The sequence below is a fragment of the Hyla sarda genome, chromosome 9 (genome assembly GCF_029499605.1).
Source record: "Hyla sarda isolate aHylSar1 chromosome 9, aHylSar1.hap1, whole genome shotgun sequence".
Lineage (NCBI taxonomy): Eukaryota > Metazoa > Chordata > Amphibia > Anura > Hylidae > Hyla > Hyla sarda.
The window spans coordinates 61,391,339-61,407,925 of record NC_079197.1 but is presented as its reverse complement, the minus strand read 5'-3'; the positions used below and the strand labels follow the sequence as shown (position 1 = coordinate 61,407,925).

The 16,587-nt window shown below is 42.7% G+C and overlaps 1 protein-coding gene across 10 annotated transcripts in view; it reads left to right on the top strand.

Moving 5' to 3' along the window:
* Positions 1 to 16,587, top strand: part of KLF8 (KLF transcription factor 8) — a 458,675-nt gene that overhangs the window by 268,030 nt on the left and 174,058 nt on the right. For all 10 annotated transcript variants that reach the window (XR_008847870.1, XR_008847869.1, XR_008847872.1 and 7 more), the window contains exon 3: positions 8,191 to 8,295. Coding sequence is in view for 5 of the 10 variants with exons in the window: in XM_056539900.1 (XP_056395875.1) it covers positions 8,191 to 8,295 (105 nt within the window). In the remaining 5 variants the exon portion in view is untranslated. The remainder of the gene's footprint in view (positions 1 to 8,190; positions 8,296 to 16,587) is intronic.

Here is a 16,587-nt window from a genome sequence, read left to right as displayed (position 1 = left end):
GCCTGATCTTGGGAATAAACAGTAGCTTTTGTTTACCCTGTGTATTCATCTTTTATATTTAAAGGGGTACGCAGTTGCTAGACGTTTATCCCCTATCCATAGTATAAGGGATAAGACGTCTGATTGCGGGGGTCCAACTGATTGGACCCCTGCAATCTCCGTACAGACACCTAGCGTTCTGAACAGCCGTCACCCCTCCTCCCATTGACATGAATAGAGGGGACGTGGTGTGTCGGCACGACCATGGCCTTCCAAACCCAGCGTTCTGAATGCAGAATGCCGAATGTCTGCACAGAGATTGCTGGGGTCCTAGCTGCCGGACCACCGGGATCGGACATCTTATGCCCTATCCTATGGATAGGGGATAAGATTTCTAGCAATGGAGTACCCCTTTTAATATGTTGTGACTGTTACAGACTTATTTATATTGTATTTAGGTTAACTACCAATTGCCCAATTGTTTCAGAGTCTGCAAGGGCATTTCTTATTATGCTACACAAACTCTTATTTCCCAAAACCAGTTTACACCCTATGAAGGACATTGCGTTAAAAGCCCCCAGGATAAAATTGCACTAACATTCTGTTCATCATGTTAGTCTTTATGCAACATCCACCCTTCAGGACTTGCGCTGAGGACGACTTTCTTTAAGAGTTTGTGGTGTCCCATTGCGGAACACTCTTGTCTACGTGGCCTTTCAGGTGGATGTCACCCTATGTGTCCGCTTCTGGTCCACAGCTCCATGTTAAAATGTATTTTAAAACCTGTTTTTATTTTATTTTCATTCTCCACTGTAAATTGCATTCTCATGTCATGTAAGGAATTAATGTTATCTCTGTAGGAGGATGCATGAGAAACCACATTAGCAGTGCAGCCAATCAGGGCCTCCTGCCCTTCTCAACCAAGGTCTGACCAGACAGGGAGGAGTTTAGTCAGTGTAGAATAGTACAGAGTTAGACAAGATGGAGGAAAGACCTCTGCTGTGTGACCTGTCCCTCACCACATGGGGACAGGCTCAAGACCCAGTTGCTAAAATTCCTTTTTTAGAATGACTACACTAGGATACTGCCGACCAGGTCATCAGTCCAGTCCAGGTTAGCTTAGGGACAACAATAGAATCTTACAGGCCCCATAGCAACCAAAGATAGAGGGGTAAAGATCCTATGGCCGCCCCTGTCAATTAAAGAGTACCTATCACGATCTAAACTTTCCCTAATCCCCCTCCCCATCTGTCCTTGACTAACTCTATCCCTGCATTTATTTTGCTTTAAAACACCCTAAAAATACCTCTTTTCTATGTTCTCCAGTAGCTCAATTCAAGGCACAATGCACATGAGGTTGTCATGTGGAGAGAGCAGATAAGCAGTGCATATATAATTAGCCATGTGGATAGAGGGGAGAGGAACTGAGAAAGAAAAGATGGAATGTATCCTCTGTTTGCTCCCTGCTTGTGTATGAGCTGAGTGCTCCCCTCCCTCCTTCCTGTCTGACTGACAGGCTGGGAGCTGCACAGAGCAGATTTCAGACTCACTCACTGAGTCCGAAATGCTTGCTGACAGGATTGCTAGGGAGCCCCCTAGTGGAGAAGTTTTTAACACCTTGAGGACTCAGCGTTTTCCCGTTTTTGCCTTTTCATTTTTTCCTCATCAAGTTCTAAAAATCATAATGCTTTCAATTTTGCACATAAAATTCCATATGATGGCTTATTTTTTGCGCCACCAATTCTACTTTACAATGACATTAGTCATTTTACAAAAAAAATCCACAGCGAAACGTAAAAAAAATTAATTGTGCGACAAAATTGAAGAAAAAAATTTCATTTTGTAATTTTGGGGGCTTCCGTTTCTACGCAGTGCATTTTTCGGTAAAAATGACACCTTATCTTTATTCTGTAGGTCCATATGGTTAAAATGATACCCTAGTTATATAGGTTTGATTTTGTTGTACTTCTGAAAAAAATCATAACTACATGCAGGAAAATGTATACGTTAAGAATTCTCATTTTCTGACCCCTATAACTTTTTTATTTTTGCATTGAGACTTGCATTGAGTTTGTGGTGTCCCATTGCGGAACACTCTTGTCTACGTGGCCTTTCAGGTGGATGTCACCCTATGTGTCCGCTTCTGGTCCACAGCTCCATGTTAAAATGTATTTTAAAACCTGTTTTTATTTTATTTTCATTCTCCACTGTAAATTGCATTCTCATGTCATGTAAGGAATTAATGTTATCTCTGTAGGAGGATGCATGAGAAACCACATTAGCAGTGCAGCCAATCAGGGCCTCCTGCCCTTCTCAACCAAGGTCTGACCAGACAGGGAGGAGTTTAGTCAGTGTAGAATAGTACAGAGTTAGACAAGATGGAGGAAAGACCTCTGCTGTGTGACCTGTCCCTCACCACATGGGGACAGGCTCAAGACCCAGTTGCTAAAATTCCTTTTTTAGAATGACTACACTAGGATACTGCCGACCAGGTCATCAGTCCAGTCCAGTCCAGGTTAGCTTAGGGACAACAACAGAATCTTACAGGCCCCATAGCAACCAAAGATAGAGGGGTAAAGATCCTATGGCCGCCCCTGTCCATTAAAGAGTACCTATCACGATCTAAACTTTCCCTAATCCCCCTCCCCATCTGTCCCTGACTAACTCTATCCCTGCATTTATTTTGCTTTAAAACACCCTAAAAATACCTCTTTTCTATGTTCTCCAGTAGCTCAATTCAAGGCACAATGCACATGAGGTTGTCATGTGGAGAGAGCAGATAAGCAGTGCATATATAATTAGCCATGTGGATAGAGGGGAGAGGAACTGAGAAAGAAAAGATGGAATGTATCCTCTGTTTGCTCCCTGCTTGTGTATGAGCTGAGTGCTCCCCTCCCTCCTTCCTGTCTGACTGACAGGCTGGGAGCTGCACAGAGCAGATTTCAGACTCACTCACTGAGTCCGAAATGCTTGCTGACAGGATTGCTAGGGAGCCCCCTAGTGGAGAAGTTTTTAACACCTTGAGGACTCAGCGTTTTCCCGTTTTTGCCTTTTCATTTTTTCCTCATCAAGTTCTAAAAATCATAATGCTTTCAATTTTGCACATAAAATTCCATATGATGGCTTATTTTTTGCGCCACCAATTCTACTTTACAATGACATTAGTCATTTTACAAAAAAAATCCACAGCGAAACGTAAAAAAAATTAATTGTGCGACAAAATTGAAGAAAAAATTTCATTTTGTAATTTTGGGGGCTTCCGTTTCTACGCAGTGCATTTTTCGGTAAAAATGACACCTTATCTTTATTCTGTAGGTCCATATGGTTAAAATGATACCCTAGTTATATAGGTTTGATTTTGTTGTACTTCTGAAAAAAATCATAACTACATGCAGGAAAATGTATACGTTAAGAATTCTCATTTTCTGACCCCTATAACTTTTTTATTTTTCCGCGTACGGGCCGGTATGAGGGCTCATATTTTGCGCTGTGTTCTGAAGTTTTTATCAGTACCATTTTTGATTGCTTTTTATGAATTTTTTTATTATATAAAAAGTGACCAAAAATACGCTATTTTGAACTTTGGATTTTTTTGCACGTACGCCATTGACCCTGCGGTTTAATTAATTATATAATTTTATAGTTCGGACATCTCCGCACGCGGCGATGCCACATATTTATTTTTATTTACACAGTTTTTTTTTTTTTTTTTTGAAAAGGGGGGTGATTCAAACTTTTATTAGGTAAGGGGTTAAATGACCTTTTATTAACTTTTTTTTTTCACTTTTGTTATGCAGTGTTATAGCTCCCATAGGGACCTATAACACTGCACACACTGATCTTTTACACAGATACCTGCAAAGCCATAGCTTTGCATGGATCAGCATTATAGGAGGTTGATTGCCCAAGTCTGTAGCTCAGGTTGGGAGCAATCAAACGCCAATCAGACGAGACGGAGACAGATGAGGTGACCTCCGCTCGCGTCCTAGCTGATCGGGACATCGCGATTATATCGCGATAGTCCCGATCAGCCGGACTGAGCTGCCGGGAAACTTTTACTTTCGTTTTAAACACGGCGATCAATTTTGATTGCCGCATCTAAAGGGTTAATAGCATGCGGCACAAAGATCTGTGCCGTGCGCTATTAGCCCAGGGTCCCGGCTGTCATAAGCCACCAGGACCGACCCGGGATGATGCAGGGTTATGGCATGACCCCGTTTTAAATACTGGGGCCGGTCGCAGGGCGTACTGGTACGCCCTGCATCCTTAAGAGGTTAAAGAGGTTATAAAAGCAATTAAAAAGTTATTCAGTAGGGCTTTATCTTTAATATATAAAAAAAAGTTTGTTTCATGAGAGGTACACTTTAAAATCCACCTTGGCAGTAAGCACCCTGTTTGGATTCCATACTGTGAAGCAGCACAAGGCAGTAATAGTCAGCTCTCAAAGTCAGGCCTAGTCAAGTAAAGACAAGTCTGTTCACATCCTGTCTATTTCAGTTTTTCACGTCACAGTCGGTTAAAACTACAAACCTCAGAAAGCCCTGTACGGCAACTGTGGTTTCTTACTGCATCCTTGACTACAATTGCACATCTATTGAACTGAACTGTCTTTTCCACCTCTCCTGCAATTGTTTGAGTAAAGTTCAAGTGGTTACCTTAAAGGGGTTCTCCAGTGCTTAGACATCTTATCTTATCCCCTATCCAAAGGATAGGGGATAAGATGTCTGATCGCGGGAGTCCCGCCGCTGGGGACCCCCCGTTATCTTGCACGCGGTGCCCCATTTGTAATCAGTCCCCGGAGCGTGTTCGCTCCGGGTCTGATTACCGGCGACAACAGGGCCGATGGCGTGTGACGTCATGCCTCCGCATCTGTGTGACATCACGCTCCGCCCCTCAATGCAAGCCTATGGGAGGGGGCGTCATAGCGGTCATGCCCCCTCCCATAGACTTGCATTGAGGGGCGGAGCGTGACATCACACGGGGGCAGAGGCGTGACGTCATACGCCGCAGGCCCCTTGATCGACAGTAATAAGACCCGGAGCGAACACGCTCCGGGGACTGATTACAAACAGGGTGCCGCATGCAAGATCACGTGGGTCCCCAGCGGCAGGACTCCTGCGATCAGGCATCTTATCCCCTATCCTTTGGATAGGGGATAAGATGTCTAAGCACCGTAGAACCCCTTTAACCTGGCACTTGAGGTATTCTTTACCCGGTGCTTAACACCGGCAACCGTTTTACCTTGGAGTGTGGTAGGTGGATACTTCTGGCGTCATGAACATTCACCAGATCACACTCATAGTAACTCCAATACTTCAATAAAGAAAATTTTAAAATTGTTAATATTTACATGCCATCATTATTATTTAACCCCTTAAGGACCCAGCCATTTTACACCTTAGGACCCGGCCATTTTTTGAACATCTGACCACTGTCACTTTAAACATTAATAACTCTGGGATACTTTTAGTTATCATTCTGATTCTGAGATTGTTTTTCGTGACATATTCTACTTTATTTTGGTGGTAAATTTTCGGCGTTACTTGCATCCTTTTTTGGTGAAAAATCCCCAAATTTCATGAAAATTTTGCATTTTTCTAACTTTGAAGCTCTCTACTTGTAAGGAAAATGGATATTCCCAAAAATTTTTATTTTTATTCACAAATACAATATGTCCACTTTATGTTGGCATCATTAAATGGACATATTTTTGCTTTTTGAAAAAATTAGAGGGCTTCAAAGTAGAGCAGCAATTTTCAAAAATGTCATGAAAATTGCTAAATCTGAAGGGACAGATGTTACAGAACTACAACTCCTAGCATGCCTGGGCAGTCTAGGTATGCTGAGAGTTGTAGTTTGGCAACATCTGGACGGCTACCGTTTGGGCACCACTGTAACAGTGGTCTCCAAACTGTTACCCTCCAGATGTTGCAAAACTACAACTCCCATGCTGGGATTTGCAGTTTGGCCTTCCTAATGGTTGCCACAGTAAAGATCACTTTCACTTACAACCCATCCCCCCCCCCCCCCCCCCCCCACTGTCGCTTCCCTACCTGAGCAAGGATCCAGCAGTCTCCAGCGACGATCAGCTGTTCCCAGGCATCTTCAGGTAAGGTACCCAGCCTCCATCTTCTTCCCACGATTCCCTCGACATCCAAGAGTGGCCAGAACGGGGGTTGCCATGGCAACCCACTGTCCTGCTCTGCCATTGGTCAGAATCAATTCTGACTAATGGCAGGGGATATGGCAGCATTGCGACTTCACTCCTACCCTGCAAGATGATCAAGGCTGTGACTGACAGCTCCGATCATCACAATTTTCCTGGTGATCGGGTCACCAGAGACCCGATCAGCCCGGAATAGGAGAAAATTGCATGTCTGAATTGACATGCAATTTTCTGTGATTGCCGACATGGGAGGGGGGGGTCCCGGGACCCCCCTCGGCATATGCACGGCATGCCTGCTGAAGTATTTCAGCAGGCATACCGTTCCGATCTCTGCCCGGTGAGCGGCAGAGACCGGAGAACGCCATGACGTACTCATACATCATGGGTCCTTAAAGCCCAGGGTGCGGGGACGTACGCATACGTCATGGGTCCTTAAGGGGTTAAAGTAATCTGAAAATCTCTGTTTTCAATTTGACCACTGAACCTTATAATAGGAATTCAAGTAGAGAAAAAAGACATAGTTGCACATCTACAACATGCACAGTGATTTATAGCTTCTCAGCAAAATTTATTATACCAACAGATTGTTAGTATACTTTATGATCATTAAGAGCAAGCCTGCCACCTGTAAGTAGCGGTTCCCTAACATCCCTAGCATAAAATGGCGCCAGACCACCACCGCAACACCAGTGCCCACAGGGGGAATGACCCACTGGCAGAGCATCCCCATTGCCGTCCGACCAGCAATGGACGCTGCACGACGCAGCACTAGTGTGAACAGGTGACAAAGCTCACTTACCATGTGCTCCCAGTCATACACTGGGAGACTGCCAGAAAGAAAGAATTTCTGTCAATTTATATAGGCCTGGGCTGAGGGGAAAGGGGCAGAGTGCTGACCAAGTAAAAACAAAAAACAGTGGGGGATAGAATGCACAATGTGAACTCAAGTAGAGAAAAAAAAAAAGACCTGGTCGCACATACTGGCTTGCACTTCATGATTGTCAAGTATACTAACACCTGTTGAATAAATATTGCTCAGAAGCTTTAGATCTATGTGCAGTTGTAGATGTGTGACTGTCTGCCTGTTTTTTTTCTCTATCTGAATTCACATTGCATTTTCAACCCCCCCCCCTTTTATTTTATTCTTTTTTATTTTTTTTTTAACTCTGTCAGCGCTCTGCTCCTACCCCTCAGCACAGGCCTATATAAATTGGCAAAGAGCCCTATTCTTTCTGGTAATCTCCCAGTCTTTGACTGGCAACACATGGTAAGTAAGCTTTGTTACCTGTTCACACTGGTGCTGTACTGTGCTGCATCCAGTGCTGCCGCAGCGCCCTATCTGTGGAGAGGCACGGCCTAGGGTCTGGTCGAGCGACATTGGGGCTGCTCTGCAAGTGGGTCGTTCCCCCAGTGGCCACTGGTGTTGTGGCGGTGGTGGTCCTCGCCCAGTGTGGCGCCATTTAATGCTAGGAATGTTGGGGACACACTACTTACAGGTGGGCGTGACGTGGTTAGCGGACTTGCACTTCATGATCATCAAGTATACGAACGACCTGTTAGTTTAATACATTTTGCTGAGAAGCTTTAGATCACTGTGCATTTTGTAGATGTGCGACCATGTCTGTTTTGTTTTTGTTTTTTTTCTTTCAATGAACCTTATAATTAGCAGACACTTCCTGTTCTGTAGTGATCACACTTGAGAAGGATTCAAATAATGCCTATATATAGATTGCACAGGATTTTGCTTTCACAATAGGTGATTGCCTCAGCTCCTCCCTCTTCCTGCACAAGGACCCCTCCACACGTTACAGGCCTTGTTCGGAAAATTATCTCCAAATTACAGGTTTGTAGCTGCTATGAAGTATATTTCTAATTGCTGCTAAAAGCAGGGGGCTGCACCTGTAATCATTGAACAAAAATTGAATACAAAAGTACAATCAGAATAAAATCCAGATAAGAAGAAAATGTGTATCAATAAACATGTATTTATTTTATAGAATCATTGTACATAATGTTAACTTGTGTGTTTACATGTTTAATTGTAGGAGGGACTAGTGCTTTAAGGATACATACTCCGGTGTCTGAAGTAGATGAATCAGATTTGAGGGCTGATCAGTCACCATGTGATCTTGGCTTACCACATAATTCAGGTATATTTTCATATATTTTTTTTTGCTTTGAAATGCTCATAAACATCTGATAGGTTGTTAAGTAAGTTACTCTTTATTCATCCCCACCCCCCACAATTTTTGATTAACCCCTTCTCTCTCTAGGAGGTATGCATACGTCCAAGTTGCTAGGTAGTTAGTTAGCGCAACTGGACATATGCATACTTGCTAGCGATTAGCGATCTCCTTTACAGCGCAATGCACTGCAGAAGATCACTGGCGGGACCCGGCTATAGTTGACAGGTCCCGCCGCAGCTGCTGAGACTGGGATCGAGCTGGTCTCAGCAGCATCCTGATCACGGAATCTATGGTATTGACTGGGAGGGGGCTCCCCCTGTCCACCAATGGCGATCCCGTAATGTGATTGTGGGATCCCGTTTGTTGCCATGGCAGCAGGAGGCCAGCTGATGGCCTCCTGTCTGCCAAGTATGGAAGCCTGTGAGGTCCATAGGCTGGATTGCACGGGCAGTTAGTCAGAGTAGTACTGACTGTTATATGGTGCTGCAGTACAGATGTTCTGAAACATAGTATAACCTGTGAAAAGTAAAAAAATAAAATAAAAGGTTTCCCAATGAAACCCTATATTATAACCCAAAAAATAAAAAATGTCCAAAACAATACATAAGTATTACCACGTCCGTAATGACTTGTACAGTAAAACAATAATAGTATTTTTCCCGCACTGAGAACGCCATAAAAAACAAAAAATTGTAATCAAACACATGGAATAAAAAAGATTAAAAGGTCGCATGAATCACAAATATGGTACCAATAAAAGGTACAGCTTGTCCTGCAATGGTGTTGAATAAAAAAGTTATGGCTGTGAGAACATGACAACACAAGAAAGGGGAAAAAAGGATTTTGTTGAGAAAAGGAAAAATAACATTAAAAAAAGCTATATAAATTGGGTATCGCCATAATTTGAGATGAGCGAAGTTACAGTACTTCGATTCTGCACGAACCTCGCGGTTCGGTGGTTTCTGACTTTAGCCGACATAAATTAGTTCAGCTTTCAGGTGCTCCGGTGGGCTGGAAAAGGTGGATACAGTCCTTGCTGACTAACGTCAGCTACCGCCGAGTTGCGAGGTTTGTGCAAAATCGTAGGACTGTAACTTCGCTCATCTCTAGCCATAATCGTACCAACCCACAGAATAAAAATAACATAATTTTCACCTTACAGTGAAAGCCATAAAAAAAAAACGCCAGAAATTTTCACATTTTTCACAATATTTTGGAGTATGTCACAAAAAGTGTTGCATGAATAAACAAAGATTTACCCCTAATGTAAAGTACAATATGTCACGAAAAAAACCTTCTCAGAATCGCGTTGCTAAGTAAAAGCATGTCAGAGGTATTACCACTTAACGGGGTACTCCGCCCCTAGACATCTTATACCCTATCCAAAGGATAGGGAATCAGATGTCTGATCGCGGGGGTCCCGCCGCTGGGGACCCCCACATTCAACCATGCGGCACCCACCTGTAATGGCTTCCGGAACCGCTGGAGGCCCTCAGGCTAATACCATCCCGACCATGGGGAAGTAAGATCGTGACATCACTACTCCGCCCCCGTATGACGTCACACTTGCCCCCTCAATGCAAGTCTATGGGACGGGGCGTGAAAGCTGTCACGCCCCCTCCCATAGGCTGGCATTGAGGGGGGCGGGTGTGACGTCAGAAGGGGGCGGAGTCCTGAAGTCACGATCTTACGTCCCCGTGGTTGGGATGATATTAGCCTAAGGGCCTCCATCGGTTCCGGAAGCCATTAAAGGTGGGTGCTGCATGGTAGAATGCGGGGGTCCCGCCGCTGGGGATCCTTTGGATAGGGGATAAGATGTCTAGGGGTGGAGTACCCCTTTAAAGAGACACAGGACACATTAGAAAAATTGGGTTTGTTCATTAAGGTAAAAACAGGTGGCGTCCTTAAAGGGGTACTCCTGTGGAAAACTTCCATTTTAGGAACTGTACAGAGCAGCATATGTTTGCTTTGGGGATTTTCTCATACTCTGGACAGTTCTTAAAATGGACAGAGATGTCAGCAGAGAGCACTGTGGTCATGATGTCAGCAGAGAGCTCTGTGTACCAAAAAGAAAACCATTTTCCTCTGTAGTATTCAGCAGCTAATAAGTACTGGAAAGATTAAGATTTTTAAAAGAAGTAATTTACAAATCTAAAAGTAAACAAGAAACAACAGTGGCACCGATACCTTAGGCCTCCTAAGACCACGAGATGGAGACGGCGTCCCGCTAGTCTGGAAATCCACCCTGGCAACGGAGGTGCTAGGACAATAAAGACCGTAGTCACCAAATAGTAGTAAATGAAGAAAAAAGGTGTCCTGCACTCACCGCTTCAGTCCAGGTAATCCTGCTCCCATCTCGGGTCACAACTCGAACACGGAGGGCATGGGTAGTGGAGCGCTCAGAGCCGACTGCCGGCGGTTTCACGCATAGGAATGCGCTTCATCCGGCCTCGTTAACGTCATCGCGCTGTGCGAATTATAAAGGTGCAGCTGGTGAGTCACATGATTCCAGGTGAACTCTCACCCCGTGTTGCATTAAGAAGTGAACGGAACAAAAACCACATAAGGAAGCAAAAAGCAAGTTAGGTAAGTACATCAATACTAATAGACCTAGAACTGCCCTGAATAAAGAGAAATTTATAAAAAAGGGGAAAAATCTAGTTTATAATTTAACCCTAACGGCCCCTGCGCGTCAAGGCGCAATATCCATCGCGCCTTAGCACGCAGGAGCAGGCGACATCTATCTCCTCCAGAAGGGTGACAAGGGATTGTTTCAAGACCTCCAAATTTTAACGTGGTGCAATTTCCACCATGTATGGATTGCATATGCTGAACAAATCTTGGGGATCCGCCTCCTTTTCGAACTGAGTACATATGCTCACGTACTCGGGCCCGGAGTTGTCTCTCGGTTTTTCCAATATAAAAGAATTGGCAACTACAAAAAAAAAATATACAACAAAGGTGCTCCGGCAGGTGATGAGGTGTTTTATTTCAAAAACATAACTCCCTAATTTAATAGAAATCGCATTAATGTTATGAGGGCATTGAGGACAGAAACCGCACTTCTTATTCCCTTTCGGGGCTATACCAGACAACCAAGTCTCCTTGGGATGTGCTTCTCTATTCAACTTCTGACCCTTCAATAAATCAGCGATCGTCTTGTTTTTTCTGAAGGTCACTATAGGTCTATTCTGGGCTGTATTCACAATATCTGGATCTGCCATGAGTAGATGCCAGTTCTTGGTGATGGCAGATTTAATGACTTGATTCAAAGGGCTGTTTTTAAAAGCAAACATGAATCTTGAATTCTGTTCAGTAGTAGACTGAAAATCTTTTTTCTTATTTTTTGAATCTATAAGTAAGTCCTCTCTGTTTTTAGTTGCAGCTCTCCTGTAAGCTCGTGCCAATACTTCATTAGGATACTGACGCTGTCTAAAGCGTGTAAGTAAGTGTCCTGCTTGTTCCTCATAATCAGACTGCTTGCTATTATTTCTTTTTAGACGTAGAAGCTGGCTATACGGAATAGAATTTTTAGTTTCAATAGGGTGGGAGCTCTTCTAGTGTAAAAGAGCATTTCTTGCCACTTCTTTCCTATAGCCTCGTGCCAGAAGCTGGTTATTCTCCACGTATAATTTAAGATCCAAAAATTCGAGGCTATCTCCCCCAAAAACACTCGTAAAAACCATGTTCATGGCATTGACATTAAGATAGGCTACAAAATCCTCGAACACACTGGGGGGCCCATCCCACACCACCAGGATATCATCCATATACCTCCAAAATGCCCGAATGTACCTAGAAAATAGATTGGAGGTACTGAAAACATACTCCTGTTCAAACGCGGCTAAAAACAGATTCGCGTATGAACAGGAGGTGGGACTCCCCATTGCGGTTCCGACTTTCTGTCGGAACCATTGATTGTCGAATTGAAAAGTATTGTTGTTAAGAATAAACATGAGGGCATCACAGATAAATTGTACAAAACCGTGTGACTTGTCAGTCCTACTCAGGATGTTTTGAATGGCTTGCACACCCGTATTGTGGGAAAACAAGACGATCGCTGATTTATTGAAGGGTCAGAAGTTGAATAGAGAAGCACATCCCAAGGAGACTTGGTTGTCTGGTATAGCCCCGAAAGGGAATAAGAAGTGCGGTTTCTGTCCTCAATGCCCTCATAACATTAATGCGATTTCTATTAAATTAGGGAGTTATGTTTTTGAAATAAAACACCTCATCACCTGCCGGAGCACCTTTGTTGTATATTTTTTATTTTGTAGTTGCCAATTCTTTTATATTGGAAAAACCGAGAGACAACTCCGGGCCCGAGTACGTGAGCATATGTACTCAGTTCGAAAAGGAGGCGGATCCCCAAGATTTGTTCAGCATATGCAATCCATACATGGTGGAAATTGCACCACGTTAAAATTTGGAGGTCTTGAAACAATCCCTTGTCACCCTTCTGGAGGAGATAGACGTCGCTTGCTCCTGCGTGCTGAGGCGCGATGGATATTGCGCCTTGACGCGCAGGGGCCGTTAGGGTTAAATGATAAACTAGATTTTTCCCCTTTTTTTTATAAATTTCTCTTTATTCAGGGCAGTTCTAGGTCTATTAGTATTGATGTACTTACCTAACTTGCTTTTTGCTTCCTTATGTGGTTTTTGTTCCGTTCACTTCTTAATGCAACACGGGGTGAGAGTTCACCTGGAATCATGTGACTCACCAGCTGCACCTTTATAATTCGCACAGCGCGATGACGTTAACGAGGCCGGATGAAGCGCATTCCTATGCGTGAAACCGCCGGCAGTCACCTCTGAGCGCTCCACTACCCATGCCCTCCGTGTTCGAGTCGTGACCCGAGATGGGAGCAGGATTACCTGGACTGAAGCGGTGAGTGCAGGACACCTTTTTTCTTCATTTACTACTAATTTACAAATCTGTTTAACTTTCTGGCACCAGTTGATAAAAAAAAAGTTTTCCACGGGAGTACCCCTTTAAGGGGTTAAAGCTGCCATACACATTACATTATGTCTGCTGAACTTGTCTTTTTTATTGGGACTTGTCGACCATGTATAGTATATAGGTGTCTTTTGACTCATCCATAACAGTAGATGTCATGAGAGAAAGGGATAAGGCAGTTACATTCCAACATGCTCCATCTTTTTGTTGTGAAGAGATCTAAACAGATGTCAGATGTTTCTGGGAGCAACTTATTACCCTGCCTCTGAGCCAGCCTGTACACAAAAAGGATCTCTGAGGGGAATGGAGGTAAGGGAGAAACCTCCAGCCGCCATTTTAACTCATCTGACCCCCATTATTACCCTACGAGGGTGAGATGAGACCCCCTCAAACCCCTGGCACCTGTCATTTTTAATTTAAAGGGGTACTCTGGTGGAAAACAATTTCCGAATCAACTGGTGCCAGAAAGTTAAACAGATTTGTAAATTACTTCTATTAAAACATCTTAATCCTTTTAGCACTTATGAGCTGCTGTATGAGGAAGTTCTTTTCTTTTTTAATTTTTTTCTTTCTGACCACAGTGCTCTCTGCTGACACCACTGTCCAGATCAGGAACTGTCTAAAGCAGGAGCAAATCCCTATAGCAAACCTATCCTGCTCTGGACAGTTCCTGACATGGACAGAAGTGTCAGCAGAGAGCACTGGTGAGACAGAAAAGAGATTCAAAAAGAAAATAACTTCATCTGGAGCATACAGCAGCTGATAAGTACTGGAAGGATTAAGATTTTTAAATAAAAGTATTTTACAAATCTGTTAATCTTTCTGGCACCAGTTGATATAAAACATTTTTTTTCCACTGGAGTACAGTGATCCCTCAACTTACAATGGCCTCAACATACAATAGTTTCAACATACAGTGGTCTTTTCTGGACCATTGTAACTTGAAACCATACTCAACATACAATGCTATGGACAGTCCAAATCTGCAAAACATGTCAATGGCTGGAAGAACCGACCAATTAGAATGGGCATTCACTGGTAAAACCCCTGTATTACTGAAGTGCATGTACTGAGTTCCTGTTTGGTAGCGCCCCCCTACAGTACAAGGAGGTACTACATGTTCTGTACTACTCTTAACCTATGCCACAGTTAGCTGCTCCTTTTGGACACCAAGTTAGGGTGGCTCCATTTAACTTTTTTAGGATATTGTGTGTACTGTACAGGACTCTGAAGAAGCTCTTGTCCTCTAGACAGGGATTTACAGCTTCCAGCAGCTCTTTCTTATATCTAAGGACTTGCTTTATCTGTATTAGTTATCTACTTATTTTTGTTTAATCCTCACTTTTTCCTATTTTTGGATTACATTTTGGTTGCTTCAAAACCAATTGCCAGGTTTCCATAGAGTTATGATCTCAACATACAATGGCTTCAATAGTTTAGGGTCACATATGGGGTATCGCCATACTCGGGAGCAATTGTGTTACAAATTTTGGGGGGTATTTTCTGCTTTTACCCTTTTTTTAAATGTACATTTTTTGGGAAAAGAAGCATTTTAGGTAAAAAAAAAATTTTTTTTTTACATATGCAAAAGTCGTGAAACGCCTGTGGGGTATTAAGGTTCACTTAACCCCTTGTTACGTTCCCCGAGGGGTCTAGTTTCCAAAATGGTATGCCATGTGTTTTTTTTTTTTTTTTTTGCTGTCCTGGCACCATAGGGGCTTCCTAAATGCGGCATGCCCCCAGAGCAAAATTTGCTTTCAAAAAGCCAAATGTGACTCCTTTTTTTCTGAGACCTGTAGTGCGCCAGCAGAGCACTTTTCACCCCCATATGGGGTGTTTTCTGAATCGGGAGAAATTGGGCTTCAAATTTTGTGGGGTATTTTCTGCTTTAACCCTTTGAGAAAATGAAAATTTTTGGGGAAACCAAGCATTTTAGGTAAATTATTTTATTTTTTTTTACATATGCAAAAGTCGTGAAACCCCTGTGGGGTATTAAGGTTCACTTTACCCCTTGTTATGTTCCCCGAGGGGTCTAGTTTCCAAAATGGTATGCCATGTGTTTTTTTTTTCTGTTCTGGCACCATAGGGGCTTCCTAAATGCGGCATGCCCCCCAAAAACCATTTGTCCCTTCTGAGCCCTCTACTGCGCCCGCCGAACAATTAACATAGACATATGAGGTATGTGCTTACTCGAGAAAAATTGGGTTTCAAATACAAGTAAAAATTTTCTCCTTTTTACCCCTTTTACCCCTTTTAAAATTCAAAAATTGGGTCTACACGAACATGCGAGTGTAAAAAATTAACATTGTGAATTTTCTCCTTCACTTTGCTGCTATTCCTGTGAAACCCCTAAAGGGTTATAATGCTTACTGAATGTCATTTTGAATACTTTGGCGGGTGCAGTTTTTATAATGGGGTCATTTATGGGGTATTTCTAATATGAAGACCCTTCAAATCCACTTCAAACCTGAACTGGTCCAGTAAAAAAAGTGAGTTTCAAAATTTTGTGAAAAATTGGAAAATTGCTGCTGAACTTTGAAGCCCTCTGGTGTCTTCCAAAAGTAAAAACACGTCAATTTTATGATGCAAACATAAAGTAGACATATTGTATATGTGAATAAAAAAAAATTTATTTGGAATATCCATTTTCCTTACAAGCAGAGAGCTTCAAAGTTAGAAAAATGCAAAATTTTCTAATTTTTCTACAAATTTGGGGATTTTTCACCAAGAAAGGATGCAAGTTACCACAAAATTTTACCACTATGTTAAAGTAGAATATGTCACGAAAAAACAATCTCAGAATCAGAATGATAACTAAAAGCATTCCAGAGTTATTAATGTTTAAAGTGACAGTGGTCAGATTTGCAAAAAATGGCCGAGTCCTTAAGGTGAAAAAGGGCTCAGTCCTTAAGGGTTTAAGATGCTCTCATCAATGTCGTTCATGGCATGGCATCATGTTGTTAACTCTAAAGAATTAAAGGCGGACAACAGCGTGATCGTCAATGTCCGTACTTGACAGTAAGTGTCGGCTGCCGCCACTCAAGTTCTGTGAAGTGGGCACAGCTTTTTTTTTTTTACTTTTTTTCTTTTTTTGAAAAAGCACAGTAATCTGTTTGGGGTCTCATGGGTCTCATTAGTTAGTTTATTTAATTACCATTTGAGTTCAGGGTATTTAATAACCTCGTACCGATGGAAGCCTATACAAACATATTAGGCTGTATTCATCTCTCCTGTCATTCTCTGGTCTGTCTTCCCAGAGACTGTAGTAAGGTGTTAAAAGAGTACAGGAACATTAGTTG